Source organism: Scyliorhinus canicula, chromosome 1 (assembly GCF_902713615.1).
Source record: "Scyliorhinus canicula chromosome 1, sScyCan1.1, whole genome shotgun sequence".
NCBI lineage: Eukaryota > Metazoa > Chordata > Chondrichthyes > Carcharhiniformes > Scyliorhinidae > Scyliorhinus > Scyliorhinus canicula.
Genome location: NC_052146.1, coordinates 88900431 through 88915882, shown reverse-complemented (window position 1 = coordinate 88915882; position 15452 = coordinate 88900431). Strand labels below are relative to the sequence as shown.

General features: G+C 51.6%; 1 protein-coding gene across 6 annotated transcripts in view; it reads right to left on the bottom strand.

The window, feature by feature from the left end:
• yrk (Yes-related kinase) overlaps window positions 1-15452 on the bottom strand; it is a 380926-nt gene that overhangs the window by 51930 nt on the left and 313544 nt on the right. For all 6 annotated transcript variants that reach the window (XM_038795113.1, XM_038795103.1, XM_038795122.1 and 3 more), the window contains 3 exons: window positions 14090-14189; window positions 739-837; window positions 364-467 (listed from right to left, as the gene is read on the bottom strand). In XM_038795113.1, the coding sequence (XP_038651041.1) occupies window positions 364-467; window positions 739-837; window positions 14090-14189 (303 nt within the window). The remainder of the gene's footprint in view (window positions 1-363; window positions 468-738; window positions 838-14089; window positions 14190-15452) is intronic.

The window sequence follows — 15452 nt, the reverse complement described above, 5'->3', positions numbered from 1 at the left end:
AGGCTGATGACCTTTTGTCAAAACTGCTGAAGGATCATTGACCTGAAACGTTAACTCTGGCCGGGAGTTTCTGGCCCACCTGCGTCGGATGTAGCGAGCCAGCCTAAAGCCCATTGACATCGGCAGGACTGGAAGGTCCTACCAAAGGGTGGGGTTTGAAATTCCCGCCCTCTGTTTCTCTCTGCACAGAGGTTACCTGACCAGCTGAGCATTTTTAGCATTTTTGTTTCAGATTTCCAGCGTCTGCAGTATTTTGATGTTGAGTCAGCTGACTGGATTGCAGACTTTGGTTTGGAAATCTTTCTAAATGTAGATGACACTGATCTGTGAAACCCCTCTGTCCTGGTGAGGTGCTTGACCTACCTTTTGTTGTTTCACTCTCCCGAATGAGAAAGGTACCCCGCGGGTTCCCAGGACACAGCAACATCCTCTCTGCATCTTTTCGACCCATCTTTCCAAAGTACCATCTGCACAACGAATGCAAATAGAAAAAATAATAACATCAAATTCTCCTCATGCTGGGTCCACCACAAATTTATTATTCTGCAAGCAATTTTTAATGGCAAGTATATGATGAGAATTACTTCCGTTATCAGGTAAAGAGGCAGAAATTAAATCAAAGACAAAGTTCAACTGGCTGTGCAAACCGCACTCAAACATTGTAAAAATGTTGTAAACATTTATTGCCATCTGTCATGGTCATTCTCTCAAATGTCAGAACATAGTTTGGTAACATACTCCTCTGCTTGAATGGAGTCGACAGGAGCCACGTAATTACTGGGGACATATCCCGTTTTCCCAGTTGTCAATGATCGAGCCTCCCACCAATCTCCTTCTCTGAAAATAAGAAAATTAGAACATATGAGGTGAATGTATTTTTTTTACTAAAGCTTGAACATGATTCAAGTCCCACAGAGCACATAAATCAAGGCTGACACTCCAGCACAGCACTGAGGGAGTGCTGCACCGTCAGAGGCGCCAGCTTTCAGAATTAGTTAAACTGGAAGCCCATCTGTATACACAGCTGAATGTAAAAGATCCCATGGTGCTATTGTTACAATCCCATGATGTTGTAACTGGACAGAAAGAACCCAGAATGGAATCCTGGCTCAAAAGATAGTGGGCAGGAATTTTCCGAGCCTCCACGCCAAAATCGCGATCGGCGCGGGGGCGGAGAATTGCCGTCGATGCCAGAATCCGGCGCGATGCCGTTCAAGTGATTCTCCGGTCCCTGGAGAATCGCCGCGAATTGCACATGCGCGGTCCACACAGCGCGGTTAGGGGGTCATTGACAGAGGACCCCGCGGCGATTCTCCAAGTGTAACTGGCTGAGTTCCCGATGGCGTGGGTCTCTCGTGGTCCCACCCGTTGAGAATTCGGCGTGGCGGTTGCGGACTCAATCCGCGGCCGCCCTGGTGGGGAGTGGGGGGATCCTTCACCGGGGGGCCTCACAGACGGGCAGGCTATCGATCGGGGGCCACCGATCCGTGGGCACGCGCGATCTCGGGGGGTTCTATGTTTTTGGTGCCAGTGCCCGGAACGGCCGATACAGGCTGCCGCTGTGCGCGGACTCCAGGAGTACAGGGCCCTGTATTTGCAGCCGGTGCAGCGAGGACTACTCCAGGGCCCTGCTAGCCCCCTCCAGGTATGAGAATCACTCTGGATTTTCTTCCGGACAGTCCAGAGTGATTTGCCCGCGTTTTCACGCTGGACTGGGGACATGGCCTCATTATTGGAGAATCCCACCCAGTAACTTTTATTTTTTTAATAAAATGTGGAGGAACCCACTCCTGACATTGACAATGGGCGACATGGTAGTACAGTGGTTAGCACTGTTGCTTCACATCTCCAGGGAGCCAGGTTCGATTCCCGGTTTGGGTCTCTGTCTGTGCAGAGTCTGCACGTTCTCCCCGTGTCTGCGTTGGTTTCCTCCGAGTGTTCCGGTTTCCTCCCACAATCCAAAGACGTCCAGGTTAGCTGGATTGGCCATGCTAAATTGTCCCTTAGTGTCCAAAGGTTAGGTGGGGCTACGGGGATAGGGCAGTGGAGGGTGACTGGGTAGGGTGCTCTTTCGGAGGTTTGGTGCAGACCGGATGGATCGAATAGCCTCCTTCTGCACTGTAGGGATTCTATGAATGGTGCAGTAGGTTTGAAGGACCAAAATGGCCAATTCCAGTTCCTTTTCCTTAAAGGGGTTGGATTCTCCCAAAATGGCACTATGTCCCCACGTCGGCGTAAATACGCTGGCGTTTCACTCCGGAGTCTCTTCAAAAAACGTTAAACTAATTCACTCACCTTCAGGGGGCTAGCAGGGACCCAGAACGATTCTCACAGCTTCAGCTGCGGATAGGGATCCCTGCACTTCCAGTTTTGAGTCTGCGTATGCGCATGGTGGTGGCCTCCAGCGGCTGCACCGACATGGCTAACTCGGACCGCAAACTGTAGGCCCCCCTGATCAGCTGTGCACCCGCAGAACCGTCCGGACCGATCTGTGCCCCGGCTGCCCATAAGGCCTCTCCCCCCGGTGCCCGATCCCCCTGCCCCACACCAGGGCGGCCGCAGACTGAGTCCGCAGCTGCCACACGAGGTTCCGAATGGCAATAGGTGGTTAGAACCACGCCATTGGGAACTTGGCCGGTCGGGAGTGGAGGTTCACTGGGCGGGCCTCTGGCAATGGCCCCCTAGCCGCGTGGCATACTCTGCGAACACGCTGAATCTCAGGTCCCGGAGAATAGCCGTTCCGGCGCCGGGCCTGATTTTGGCGTAGGGCTGTGGAGAATCCAGCCCCTTATGTTTTGTGGGATTAAATGAGGGTGCAAGGAGGCTTGTGTGAGGCATTAACACTGGAATCAACCTGTTAGGCCCAATGACATGTTTGCATGCGGTCAATGTGTTGCGATATCACTCAAACAGAAAGAAAGGATTAACTTTTAAACTGAGCACCTTCACCCAACACAGTTGCTTGTCTGGAGAGCTGGTACAAACACAATGAGCCAAATGGCCTCCTTCTGAGCTGTAACAGTTCTGTGATCCCGTGATTCAGTAAAATCTGTGCTCCACCCACCCACAGCCAACACTCCCTCTCAGCCCCAGCAATAAGCAGTTGAATAGAACTACAACCAGTGCAAAGAGCCGTATCAATGAGAGATTTTGTTTAGTGAAGAGGGATTGCTGAGGGATTTTGCTTAACCAGCAGGTACTGATGCTTACTCTCTACATCCACTGAACCCAATCCTTGCAAACATAGTATGACCTGGAGCACGTAAGGGTGGAACACTTCCGGCAATACCACACTGGGATTTTACCAGGATACAGGTTTCATGCAGAAATGCTTTTAGAGATGTAAATAAATTGACACAAATATTGAGTAAAATAATTAATCAGACGGGAGTGGGGAATCCTTTTCACCCAGAGGGTGGTAGGAGTCCAGAACTCAGGGCGGGATTCTCCCTTCCTGTGGCTAAGTGCCGGCTCGAACGGAGAATCCGCGGGAGGTCTACATGAAAACAATCGGTGCAAACCCCTCATCGATTCCGGTACCGGTGAGGGGCTAATACCGGCACCGACCAAAACTCCCACCTCCCGCGCCGAAAACGGTTGGAGAATGGCCGGGTCCCGGGCCGCGCAAGCTCAGCGGTTGCGCAGTACAAACATGGTGCCAGCCGTGCGCTGACCTGACTCGCAAACTGAGACCCCACAGTCCACCCCCTGACCACCCCCAACCAACCCCCCAGCCCTCGCTAAAGCTGTCCGACCCAACAGCATGGATCCCGGCCGAGTGCGGTGGCATTGGACACAGTCTGCATCCGCCACGCCGGATTCACGATTTCTGTGAGGACACGTGTCCCGTGCCGCTGGGAACTGGGCCCATTGGGGACGGAGCATTGCGAATGCACCGGCCGGTGGAGGACATGTGGCCCGCGCCGCTGGGAACTGGGCCCATTGGGGACGGAGCATTGCGAATGCACCGGCCGATGGAGGACGCGTGTCCCGCGCCGCTGGGAACTGGGCCCATTGGGGACGGAGCATTGCGAATGCACCGGCCGGTGAGGACACGTGTCCCGTGCCGCTGGGAACTGGGCCCATTGGGGACGGAGCATTGCGAATGCACCGGCCGATGGAGGAAAACGTGTCCCGCGCCGCTGGGAACTGGGCCCATTGGGGACGGAGCATTGCGAATGCACCGGCCGATGGAGGACACGTGTCCCGCGCCGCTGGGAACTGGGCCCATTGGGGACGGAGCATTGCGAATGCACCGGCCGATGGAGGACACGTGTCCCGCGCCGCTGGGAACTGGGCCCATTGGGGACGGAGCATTGCGAATGCACCGGCCGGTGGAGGACACGTGTCCCGCGTCGCTGGGAATTGGGCCCATTGGGGACGGAGCATTGCGAATGCACCGGCCGGTGGAGGACACGTGTCCTGCGTCGCTGGGAACTCAGCCCATTGGGGACGGAGCATTGCGAGTGCACCGGCCGATGAGGCGCTAATGGCATTGCAACTGCGCAGGGCGCACGTTACCATGACGCCATTTCGGAAGGGGCAGAGACTTGTAAACCGGCGTCAAACCGGCGCTGGCCCCGATTCCAGCGTCGGAATCGATTCTCTGCCCCATCGCCAATTACAATATCGGCGTCGGGCACCGGAGAATCCCACCCTGACTGTCTGAAAGAGGAGGTGGAGGCTAAAACCCTCATTGCATTTTTAAAAATATGCACTTTGAAGCATGTAAGCTACAGGCCAACAGGCCGAGAGCTGAGGAATTGAGTTTCAACTGGATCACTCTTTTTGGGGCTGGCACAGACACAATGGGGTGAATGGTCTCTTTCTGTGCACTTGTGTGAGCCAATGATTCTTGTCAACTGCTGAGGCAGGAACTAGAAACAAAAATTAGAGGCCAAACCTCAGTGCGCTGAGTGATGCCAAGTGCAAGACTGTTATCTGTCTTGAATCTAAATTTGAAGCATCTTTCCAATTAGAAACACCATCATTAGGTTCCCCTCCTGTGTTGCAGCCCATCTCTACCAATGTCGCCCTGAATCAGACACAAAGAATAGTGTTGGGTGACGAGCTTTTCATCTCTTCATGCGACAAACACCAGACCCTCACTGTGTGCGCTCGCTGACAGTTTAACTGACACTTACTCAAACATTCCAAAAACACATTCGTGCTGAATAATAATAGCAAACTTTAAAAAACAGGATGTGTACGGCACAGCAACAGTCAATGTGGAGCCCATGATTTGAAGGTTTACCTCAGAAGCTGAATATCAACCTCTTTCCTCTTTCGAAAGTCTTTGATAACACTGCATTATTCCAGGAAAAGCACAGAATTCTCCCAGTGTCTAAGTGAGAATGTTAGCCAAGATTAACGTCTTTTATCTCATTGCTTTGAGTGAGAGATTCCTGAGGAAATCAGCTGTTGTTTCTCTCTACTGCACAAGGATGACGGTGGTTCAAAACTAATACATTGGCTGTGAAGTGGGTTGTGACATTCTGAGGATGTGAAGAGTGCTTTAATAAAAAAACAGAGTGCAACAGACCTTTCATTTTTATTCTGCAAATTAAGGAAACTAGCATTTTGCATCTTACTGTAATTATTTGTATTCCTAAATGTTCAGAATTGTGCCATTCTTCAATTATTTTGTACTTTAATGAATGATTGTCTATAACAATGTTAAGAATTATGATTATTTGTTTTATTTGTATCGTCATCACAATTTGGCACATAATGATCTTTCAGTAAACCAATTATCTATTTATCTATGCGAAGGTGACTTCATTTTCCTTTAATTTATCTTGCTAGTCAAAAAAAAATTATTATATAAAATCTCTTCAGCAAAAATAGCTTTTTTTTACGCCACAAGCTATTTGGTTCCTATCAGGATCTTGAAGTGTTTTAAGGTGCTGGAGAGAAAGGCAAGAGTTCCAACTGATCTACCACATTTAATGAAATGTCGATGGATAGATTCTCCACAGCCAAATTGAGATGTGCTGAAATTTGTGCTGAATATTAATTGGAACAGCGCTGCCATCTACTGGCTACAGTGGGACTTGAGTCAGTAGTTGTAAGGTGGCAATAAATAACAGATATAAATAACATTAGTCAGTGATGATCAACTGTGCTGGGTGGTAATGCATTGCAAAGCACCAGAATTAAACAATGGGCATGGTACACAAGTGAGCAGATAACAAGACATTTACAGGCATTGTGGGCAGCTCTGGGCTCAACATCTTAGGAAGAATATTATGGGGGCGATGTTGTGCCTGCTTTCGCAGCAGCATTGTGGTTAGCACTGCTGCCTCACGGCATAAGGGGCCCGGGTTCAATTCGGTCTCGGGTGACTGTCTGTGCGGAGTCTGCACGTTCGCCCAGTGTCTGCGTGGGTTTCCTCCGGGAGCTCTGGCTTCCTCCCACACCCAAAGATGTTCAGGTTAGGTGGATTTGCCATGCTAAACTGCCCCTTAGTGTCCAAAAACGTGCAGGTTAGATGGGGTTATGGGGATAGAGCAGGGTGCGGCTAGGTAGGGTGCTTTCTCGGAGGGTTGGTGCAGACTCAAGAGGCCGAATGGCCTTCTCTTGCACGGTACTGATTCTATGGGAGTTTAAGTGGTGCCATAGGTACCAAGTCCCACGAGAGTCGAGAAATGAGATTCTCACAGGCGAGATCTTGGGTGGGATTCTCCGACCCTCCGCCGGGTGGGAGAATCGCTAGGGGTCGGCGTGAATCCCGCCCCCGCTGTCCTCCCAATTCTCCCGCCCCCCAAAAACTGGCCCAGCGTGACTCGCGCCGCCCGCCTCGGAGAATGGCGGGGTCCGGCACGACTCAATGGGCGCTGGGGCCACCCGAATTCTCTGGCCCGCGATGGGCTGAAGTCCCGCCCGTCTGTAGCCGGTCCCACCGGCGTAAATCAGAGTAGGTCCCTTACCGGCAGGACCTAGAGGCGGGGGCGGGCCCCGGGGTTCCTGGGGGTCGTGAGGGGATCACGGTGGCCTGGCCCGCGGTCAGGGCGCACCGATCCGTGGGCGGGCCTGCGCCATGGGGGCACTCTATTTCTCCGCATCGGCCGCTGTGGTCCTCCCGCGCATGCGCCGACTCGTGCCGGCCAGTGGAAGCCCTTCGGTGCCGGTTGGCATGGTGCCAAGCCCCTATCCCGCCAGCTGGCGGGGCGCCAACCACTCCGGGGCGGGCCTAGCCCCTGAAGGTGCGGGGGATTCCGCACCTTTGGGGCGGCCCGACGCCGGAGTGGTTCACGCCACTCCGTCCCGCCTGGACCCCCCGCCCCGTTGGGTATGGGGGAATCCCGCCCAGTGTTTCCTGATATCCCCGTCCCTCGTCGGTGACAAAACGCCCTTTCATTTAAATGGATTTTAATAAATTTGAATGTTATTAACAGGCCTCCTCGCCACATGAATCCCCTCACTAAATGTCCAAAACTCGCTGCGTGACATCATGTTGGCGAGGTTTACAATAGCTGTAGAAGAACGGGATTCAGCCAAAGGGGTGCTGCCGGGGACGCCAAGGTAAGTATAGCTCTCGGGGCAGAGGGAAATGCCCAGGAAGTGCCCGGACACTGTCTCCTGGCACTGTCCTGGCACAGGTTAGCATTGTCCCGGCAGTGCCAGGGTAGGCGTTCTAGGTTTAACCTCAATGCTGATCAGGGCATCCATTTAAATATGGCACCCCGATCTCGGTAGAGCCGGTCTTACCAGTGTGATGGCGTAAACTACGCATCCAGAATTCTTTTGCCTGAGCGGCTCAAGACCTGGGCCGGGATTCTCTCCTACTCGGCGGGGCGGGGGTCCCGGCGTGATGGAGTGGCGTGAACCACTCCGGCGTCAGACCGCCCCAAAGGTGCGGAAGTTAGGGGCCAAGCCCTCACCTTGAGGGGCTAGGCCCGCGCCTGAGTTGTTGGCGCTCTGCTAGCTGGCGTGGACGGCCTTTGGCGCCACGCCAGCCGGGGCCGAAGGGACATCGCCGGCCAGCGTAGGTCCGCGCAAGCGCCGGAGCATCAGCGGCTGCTGACATCATCCCCGCGCATGCGCAGGGGAGGGGCTCACTTCCGCCTCCGCCATGGTGAAGACCATGGTGAAGGCGGAGGAAAAGAGTGCCCCCACGGCACAGGCCCGCCCGCCGATCGGTGGGCCCCTATCGCGGGCCAGGCCACTGTGGGGGCACCCCCTGGGGCCAGATCGCCCCGTGCCCCCCCCCAGGACACCGGAGCCCGCCCGCGCCGCCTGCTCCCGCCGGTAAGGTAGGTGGTTTGATCCACGCCGGCGGGAGAGGGTTGACAGCGGCAGGACTTCGGGCCATCGCAGGCCGGAGAATCGCCGGGGGGACCCGCCGACCGGCGCAGCGCGATTCCCGCCCCCCACTGAATCTCTGGTGGCGGAGAATTCGGGACACGGCGGGGGCGGGATTGACGCCGGTCCCTGGCGATTCTCCGACCCGGTGGGGGGTCGGAGAATCCCACCCCTGGTCTGAAAACTCAGCTGTCCATTTGGACAACAACATGTCGGTTTGCAGTCAGGGCTTAACACTCTGACAAGTTATGGGAAAATTCCACACACTGGGTGGAATTCAGTGTGAGCCCAATAGTCAATTTTACGCTGACGTGAATTCCCCACAGAAATGTCCGCTGCTGCCCACCATGGCAGACCAGTATAACCGCTGGTGGCTGGAGTGAAGCTGATTTGCGTCCTGTTGGTGGGATGCAAATGAAAACCCAACTGGGATCTTTCCCCAGTCCCGATTCTCTGCATTGCCAGTGGGAAAACACGCCATGTCTGGAACACATCTGGAACAATGTTGTGTGCAGATGATGGGACTTTGCTCTAGAATGCCTGGGGTTGCTTCCAGAGTTTGGGATGAAGGCCACTAACGCCCTTAAACCCCAGAACACTACAGCAACGGATGGGAGGAGCATCTATGGGTAAACCTTCCAGTTTTAGTGTCATCGCAGAGGTCCATCTTCCAGCCTCGGAGTATATCTGGAGATCGATCTTCCTTTTCAGGACATCCATTTTCTTTCTTCAACTGTGGGAGCAGGATTTTGGGTGCCTTTCAATATGGCACCCAGATATGATGGCGGGACATGTGCTATCACACTGACCCATCACAGAATACGGTGCTAAACCCCTGGGTGCATAATTAATGAAATAGGGCCGGAAGATACAACATGGTTTCCTGTCAGCCTCGGCAATGGGAAACGCTCCCATCCTGGCCCCAGCCACAGGACTTAGTCCCAGATGGGAGAATTCCACCCACTATTTCCACAGGGAATCTGGAGCTGGAGCAGAGTTAAAGATTTGAGCCAGGCGTTCAGGAGTGACGTTAAGAAACACCCCTTCACAAACATCCCTCTTCTGCAAATGTCAATTGGTGCTTGATCAATTGTTAATTTTAAAACTGCAATTGATAGATTTTTATTATCCAAATTTATTAAGGAATATGGGGCAAAAGCAGACCTGTGCGGTTAGGTCGCACGATCCTCGAGTGGTGGAACAGGCTCGAGGGTCTCCTACTGTTCCTATGTTTTTAGCAACAATTGGATTTGTGAGTACGTAGTAGGGTTGGAAAGTTCAGGAATGAATATTCTTATCAGTCTATACCAGAGGTTTCTTAACTCTTTTCCCTTGTCTTTTTTATGTTGTTAATTGTGGATGTCGCTGTCAACCATTCACACCATCTAAATTACCCTGGCAGAAATCTCCAGGCCAGTGTAGGTGCTGTGCAGAATGGACCCCACACGGTGTCTGCACGAGCGGCGACTACTCACAGACCAGATCCAAGAGCACATCTCAGTTTCTTCATGTCAATCAGGTGAGATGGTGGAGGAAAAGCAGCAGTGAATTTTAACTTTGGGGTTAAGAGAAGCAGCTGATGGGAGCTCCAAAATGTCCGGATGGACAGGAAAATGACATGTGAAAATCAAATAAATGCCCATCCTTGATGAAACTGTCTTAACAAAAAGAAGATAGATCTCCAGTGCAGGGTGGAATATCCAAGGAACATCAGTGTTACACCACTGACAATAAAAAATATTGGGAAAGCCATTGTGATCCAACAGAAACTCACTGAGCTACAAAACAGCAGGTAGGATTCTGGACTGGATTCCACCATTGAGATTCTCTGCCCTGCTCACTGCTCGCTTTGGAATGATCCCATACCAGCCTCCCCGAACAGGCCCTGGAATGTGGCGACTGGGGGCTTTTCACAGTAACTTCATTGAAGCTTACTTGTGACAATAAGCGATTATTATTATTCCCTTCAGGATTAATCAAACTCCAGGATATAAATCTCAGAATTAGATTACACCCAAAGAGAATTTAACTATCGCAATGCTAAGAAAATCAGAAACTAGGTTAAAGCAGTTACTCGGCGACTGAGGGCAATGAAGCATCTGGGACCTTCGTGAACAACAGGACCAACAGCTAATTCCATTAATCAATGAGACTGAATGACTGCAGAAGACAGCGAGGAATGAGAGAGAAGACAGGTATATTAAAGTCAATTCAATTCACAGCCACAAAGAAAAAAGAAAAAAGAACAATACAGCACAGGAACAGGCCCTTCGGCCCTCCAAGCCTGCGCCGACCATGGTACCTGCCTAAACTAAAACTGCACTTACGGAGTCCATATCCTTCCATTCCCCCCTGTTCATATATTTGTCTAGATGCCCCTTAAATGCTGCTATCGTACCTGCTCCCACCACCTCCCCAGGCAGCGTGTTCCATATATTTATCACCCTCTGTTTAAAAAGACTGCCTCGCACATCTGTTCTAAACTTTTCCCCACGCACTTTAAACCTATGTCCCTTAGTACTTGACTCCCCTACCCTAGGAAAGAGCATCTGACTATCCACTCTGATCAAGCCACTCATAACCTAGACCTCTATCAGGTCACCTCTCAACCTCCGTCGTTCCAGTGAGAACGGGGCCAGAGGGTTTGACTGTCAGGCACCAACAATTATCATGAAAAGGGTACTTGCACATTTGATGACTTCACTTTCTGTGCTGAGTTTACTGTGTAACTAATGTAGAAATACAGCAAGTCCGTGAAACTTGCAGTGAGGTTAAGGGCAAGGCTAACAAGATGGCAGAGCAAGTTGCCCTGCAACTTCCAGCAATTTGCAATTCATTGGTTATCACTTCCTTGCAACATATTTCTAGCCAATTTGTACATTTTGTGCTGTCCACATGCTGTCATTCTCCCAACAGAATCTGGGCTACCAGATACTTCTGTCCTATCATGGAAGATAGCAAAGTGAAGCCACCAGGGGGCAGTAAAAGCCTACACTTTTTTAAATTGGTTGATTATGCAGCCTTAATGGTGAAATTGATAAATGTAATATCATTGATGTTTAGAAAGTGGATTCAATGTGAAAATCAGAAGGAAAGTTTAATTTATTTGACAGAGTGCTGCAGGAGCTGAAAAAATAACAATACAATGTGGAGGGAAAGCAACCAAACAATGCAAGCACAAGTGTGTTTGCTATTTCTGTAGTGATCTCTGTATGTGCATGTACATAAAGGGTTAATGTGTAATCAGTAGCACCACATGATCACTAGAGGGCTGGACCAACAGGGGCATAATTGCAACCACAATGTGTGTCTCTCTCTCTCTTTTGGATGTACTGGGGCCAGGACAGGAGTATCAGATTACCTCAGATGGTTAGTTTAGTCAAGCACAGTTACTGTAGTTAGATCTTGTTAACCTTATAACTAGTATCAATGTTAAAGTAAAGAACTCATGCAATTATTGTTATAGTTACTCAATAAACCTTGGGCGGAATTCTCCGCTCCCGTGGAAAATCGAGAAGGCTGTCGTGAACTCGGCCGAGTTTCACGATGGCCTTGGAGGCCGCTCCTCTCACATTATTCACCCCCACCCGGGGGGCTAGGAGCGGCGCTCCGTTATTCTCGGCCGCCGGGCCTTGTCGCTGGCGTCAAGGCACAGCGTGCCGAGAATGGCGCGGCCGGCGCGCCTAATGACGTCAGCAGTCTTCCCCTCCGCCGCCCCGCAAGACGTGGCGGCTTGATCTTGCGGGGCGGCGGAGGGGAAAGAGTGCGTCACTTTGAGACGCCGGCCCGACGATCGGTGGGCACCGATCGCGGGCCAGTCCCCTACCGAGCACGGCCGTGGTGCTCACTCCCCTCTCCGCCCCCCACAAGCGTCAAACCAGCGTTTGGCGCCATGTTCACGATGGCAGTGACCAGGTGTGGTTGCCGCCGTCGTGAACCGGTCGCGAACAGCAGGCCGCTCGGCCCATCCGGGTCGGAGAATCGCCGGTCGCCGTGAAAAACGGCGAGCGCCGTTTCTTCCGAGCGGGGGGTGGGAGAATCGCGGGGGGCACCAGGGGGGCGTGTCGTGAGTTGCCCGGCCCCCCCGTGTTTCTCCCACCCGGCGTGGGGAGCGGAGAATCCCTTTTGTTACTACTGGACGAGTTCGAGTCTTCATCGAGATTCAGAAGACCTCATCAGTAACCAAGGTTTGAGTAACACATATTACACTCCGTAGTATATCAAAGCACACAAAGAGGTGTAATAAAAGATGATACAGGAATGTAATAAAATAATTTCCTCCTCACTGTGGCTGTTACTGGTCTGTTCCAAAGTGCCAGGTATCCACAATCCGATTCGTGGCAAACACAGTGCCATTGTGAATCCTGGGGCATGATTCTCCGACCCCCCCCGCCGGGTCGGAGAATCACCGGGGGCCGGCATCAATCCCGCCCCTGCCATGTCCCGAATTCACCGTCATAGAGATTCGGCAGGGGTGGGAATCGCGCCGCGCCAGTCGGCGGGCCCCCCCCGGCAATTCTCCGGCCCGCGATGGGCCAAAGTCCCGCCGCTGTCAACCCTCTCCCGCCAGCATGGATCAAACCACCTACCTTACTGGTGGGAGCAGGCGGTGCGGGGTCCTGGGGGGGGGGGGGGGGGGGGGGGGGGCGCGGGGTGATCTGGCCCCGGGGGTGTGCCCCCACGGTGGCCTGGCCCGCAATCCGGGCCCACCGATCGGTGGGCGGGCCTGTGCCGTGGTGGCACTCTTTTTCCTTCCGTCTTCGCCATGGTCTTCACCATGGCGGAGGCAGAAGAGACCCCCCTCCCCGCGCATGCGCGGGGATGACGTCAGCAGTCGCTGACGCTCCGGCGCATGCGCGGACTTACGCCGGCCGGCGAAGTCCCTTCGGCCCCGGCTGGCGTGGCGCCAAAGGCCGTCCACGCCAGCCGGCAGAGTGCCAACCACTCCGGCGCGGGCCTAGCCCCTCAAGGTGAGGGCTTGGCCCCTAAAGGTGCGGAGAAATCCGCACCTTTGGGGCGGCGCGACGCCGGAGAGGTTCATGCCACTCCATCTCGCTGGGATCCCCCGCCCCGCCGGGTAGGGGAGAATCCCGGCCCTGATTTTAAATTTGAGCTGCAAGAATTGTCTGGAATTTAGATTCAATTAAATACAAAAGAAACAGCAGCAAAAGTAATCGGCTTTAGCCCGTTCCAGCAAAACCCACTGCGTTTGGGATTCCAAAACAGCACAAATCAAATGAAATTAAAACATTTCATACAATGTTAATATTAGAATCCAACAGAATGTCCATGGTGTTACAATCAGAGAACTTCAACCCGACAGATTGCTGCATTCCTCCTGCCAAAATACAATGCCAAAACATGAAGTCCAGGCCAAAAATCTTGTACCCGTCAGTCACCCGAATTTCTGTGTCAATGTCAAAACAGTGATTAATTCTCATGACAACTGCCCTTCCTCAATGTCTGCTCTTAGTTAGTCAGAGACATGTTACTGCAGGTTCTCTGCTTTGTAGTTGGATAAGACCAAAAGACATAGGAGTAGAATTAGGCCATTCGGCCCATTGATTCTGCTCCGCCATTCAATCATGATTGATATGTTTCTCATTCCCATTCTCCTGCCTGATATGTTTCTCATTCCCATTCTCCTGCCTTCTCCGCATAAATCCCGGATCTTCTTATTAATCAAGAAAGGACAGCGGGAACTCTGCACACATGGGGAGACATTTACCCTTTATTATTTGAGCACTTGTCCCCATCGACAACCGACTTTGTCTCCACTACTTACGAGCTATTGATTACGTGGAACTTCTCTCCTTTCCTGAAAGTGAGGTCATCCTCGGTCCTGGCATCGTAATCATACAGAGCGATAAACAGGGTCACACCTCCTGTATCAGTCAAACGCAAAAGAGAGTCAACATCAGCAAAGTGGGAATCAAGCAAATTCCTAGAGATTTCATTGCACTTTAACACCTCCACATTCTGTGAGAAAAGAAACTGAGGGAAAATTATTTTTGTGTGCCAAGCTACAAGGCACATTTCCTTCATAAACAGATTTACAATTTTGCTTCGCTGAAATCTCGCCCTTGTTCCAGGAGCAATGACTGTTGTGAATCTTGTTTACAGGTGTTAGAATGCAGAGTAAATTGCTCAAAATGACCCTCCAATTAACATAGAAAATAGAAGCAGGAGGCCATTCGGCCCTTCGAGCCTTCTCTGTCATTCATTATGATCGTGTTTGATCATCAAGTTCAATACCCAGATCCCGCCTTCTCCCCATATCCATTGATCCCTTTGGCCCCAAGAGCTATATCTAATTCCTTCTTGAAATTACACAATGTTTTGACCTCAACTACTTTCTGTGGTAGTGAATTCCACAGATTCACCACTCTCTGGGTGAAGAAATTTCTCTTCACCTCAGTCCTAAAAGGTTTACTCCTTATCCTCAAACCATGACTGCTAGTTCCGGACTCCCCCACCATCGAGAACAAACCTCCCCAGGTTAATCCTGTTAGAATTTTATAAGTTTCTATGAGATTCCCTCTCACTCTTCTAAACTCATGAATATAATCCTAACCAATTTAGTCTCTCCTCGTGTGACAGTCCTGCCATCCCAGGAATCAACCTGGTAAACCTTCGCTGCACTCCCCCCACAGCATGAACATCCTTCCTCAGATAAAGACACCAAAACTGCACACATTACTCCAGGTGTGGCCTCACCAATGCCCTGTACAATTGCAATAAAACATCCCTATTCCTATACTCAAATCCACTTACTTCTTTACTGCCTTCTATACCTGCACGCTTAATTTCAGCGACTGATGCATGAGGACACCAAGGTCTTGCTGAGTGCCTCCTCTCTCAATTTACACCCATTCAAATAATAATCTGCCTTCCTATTTTTGCTACCGAAGTAGATAACCTCACATTTATCCTCATTGTGCTGCATCTGCCATACATGTACCCATTCACTCAGCCTGTCCAGATCCCGCTGAAATATCTCTGCATTCACCTCACCCTCCCACCCAACTTTATATCATCTAAAGAGACTCTTCTTTCTAACCCATCTATACCAAAATCTCTACACTACTCTATTTCTCATCTCCTAACAGCCTCCGGTTTCCATCTCTCCACCATTGACAGTCGCACCT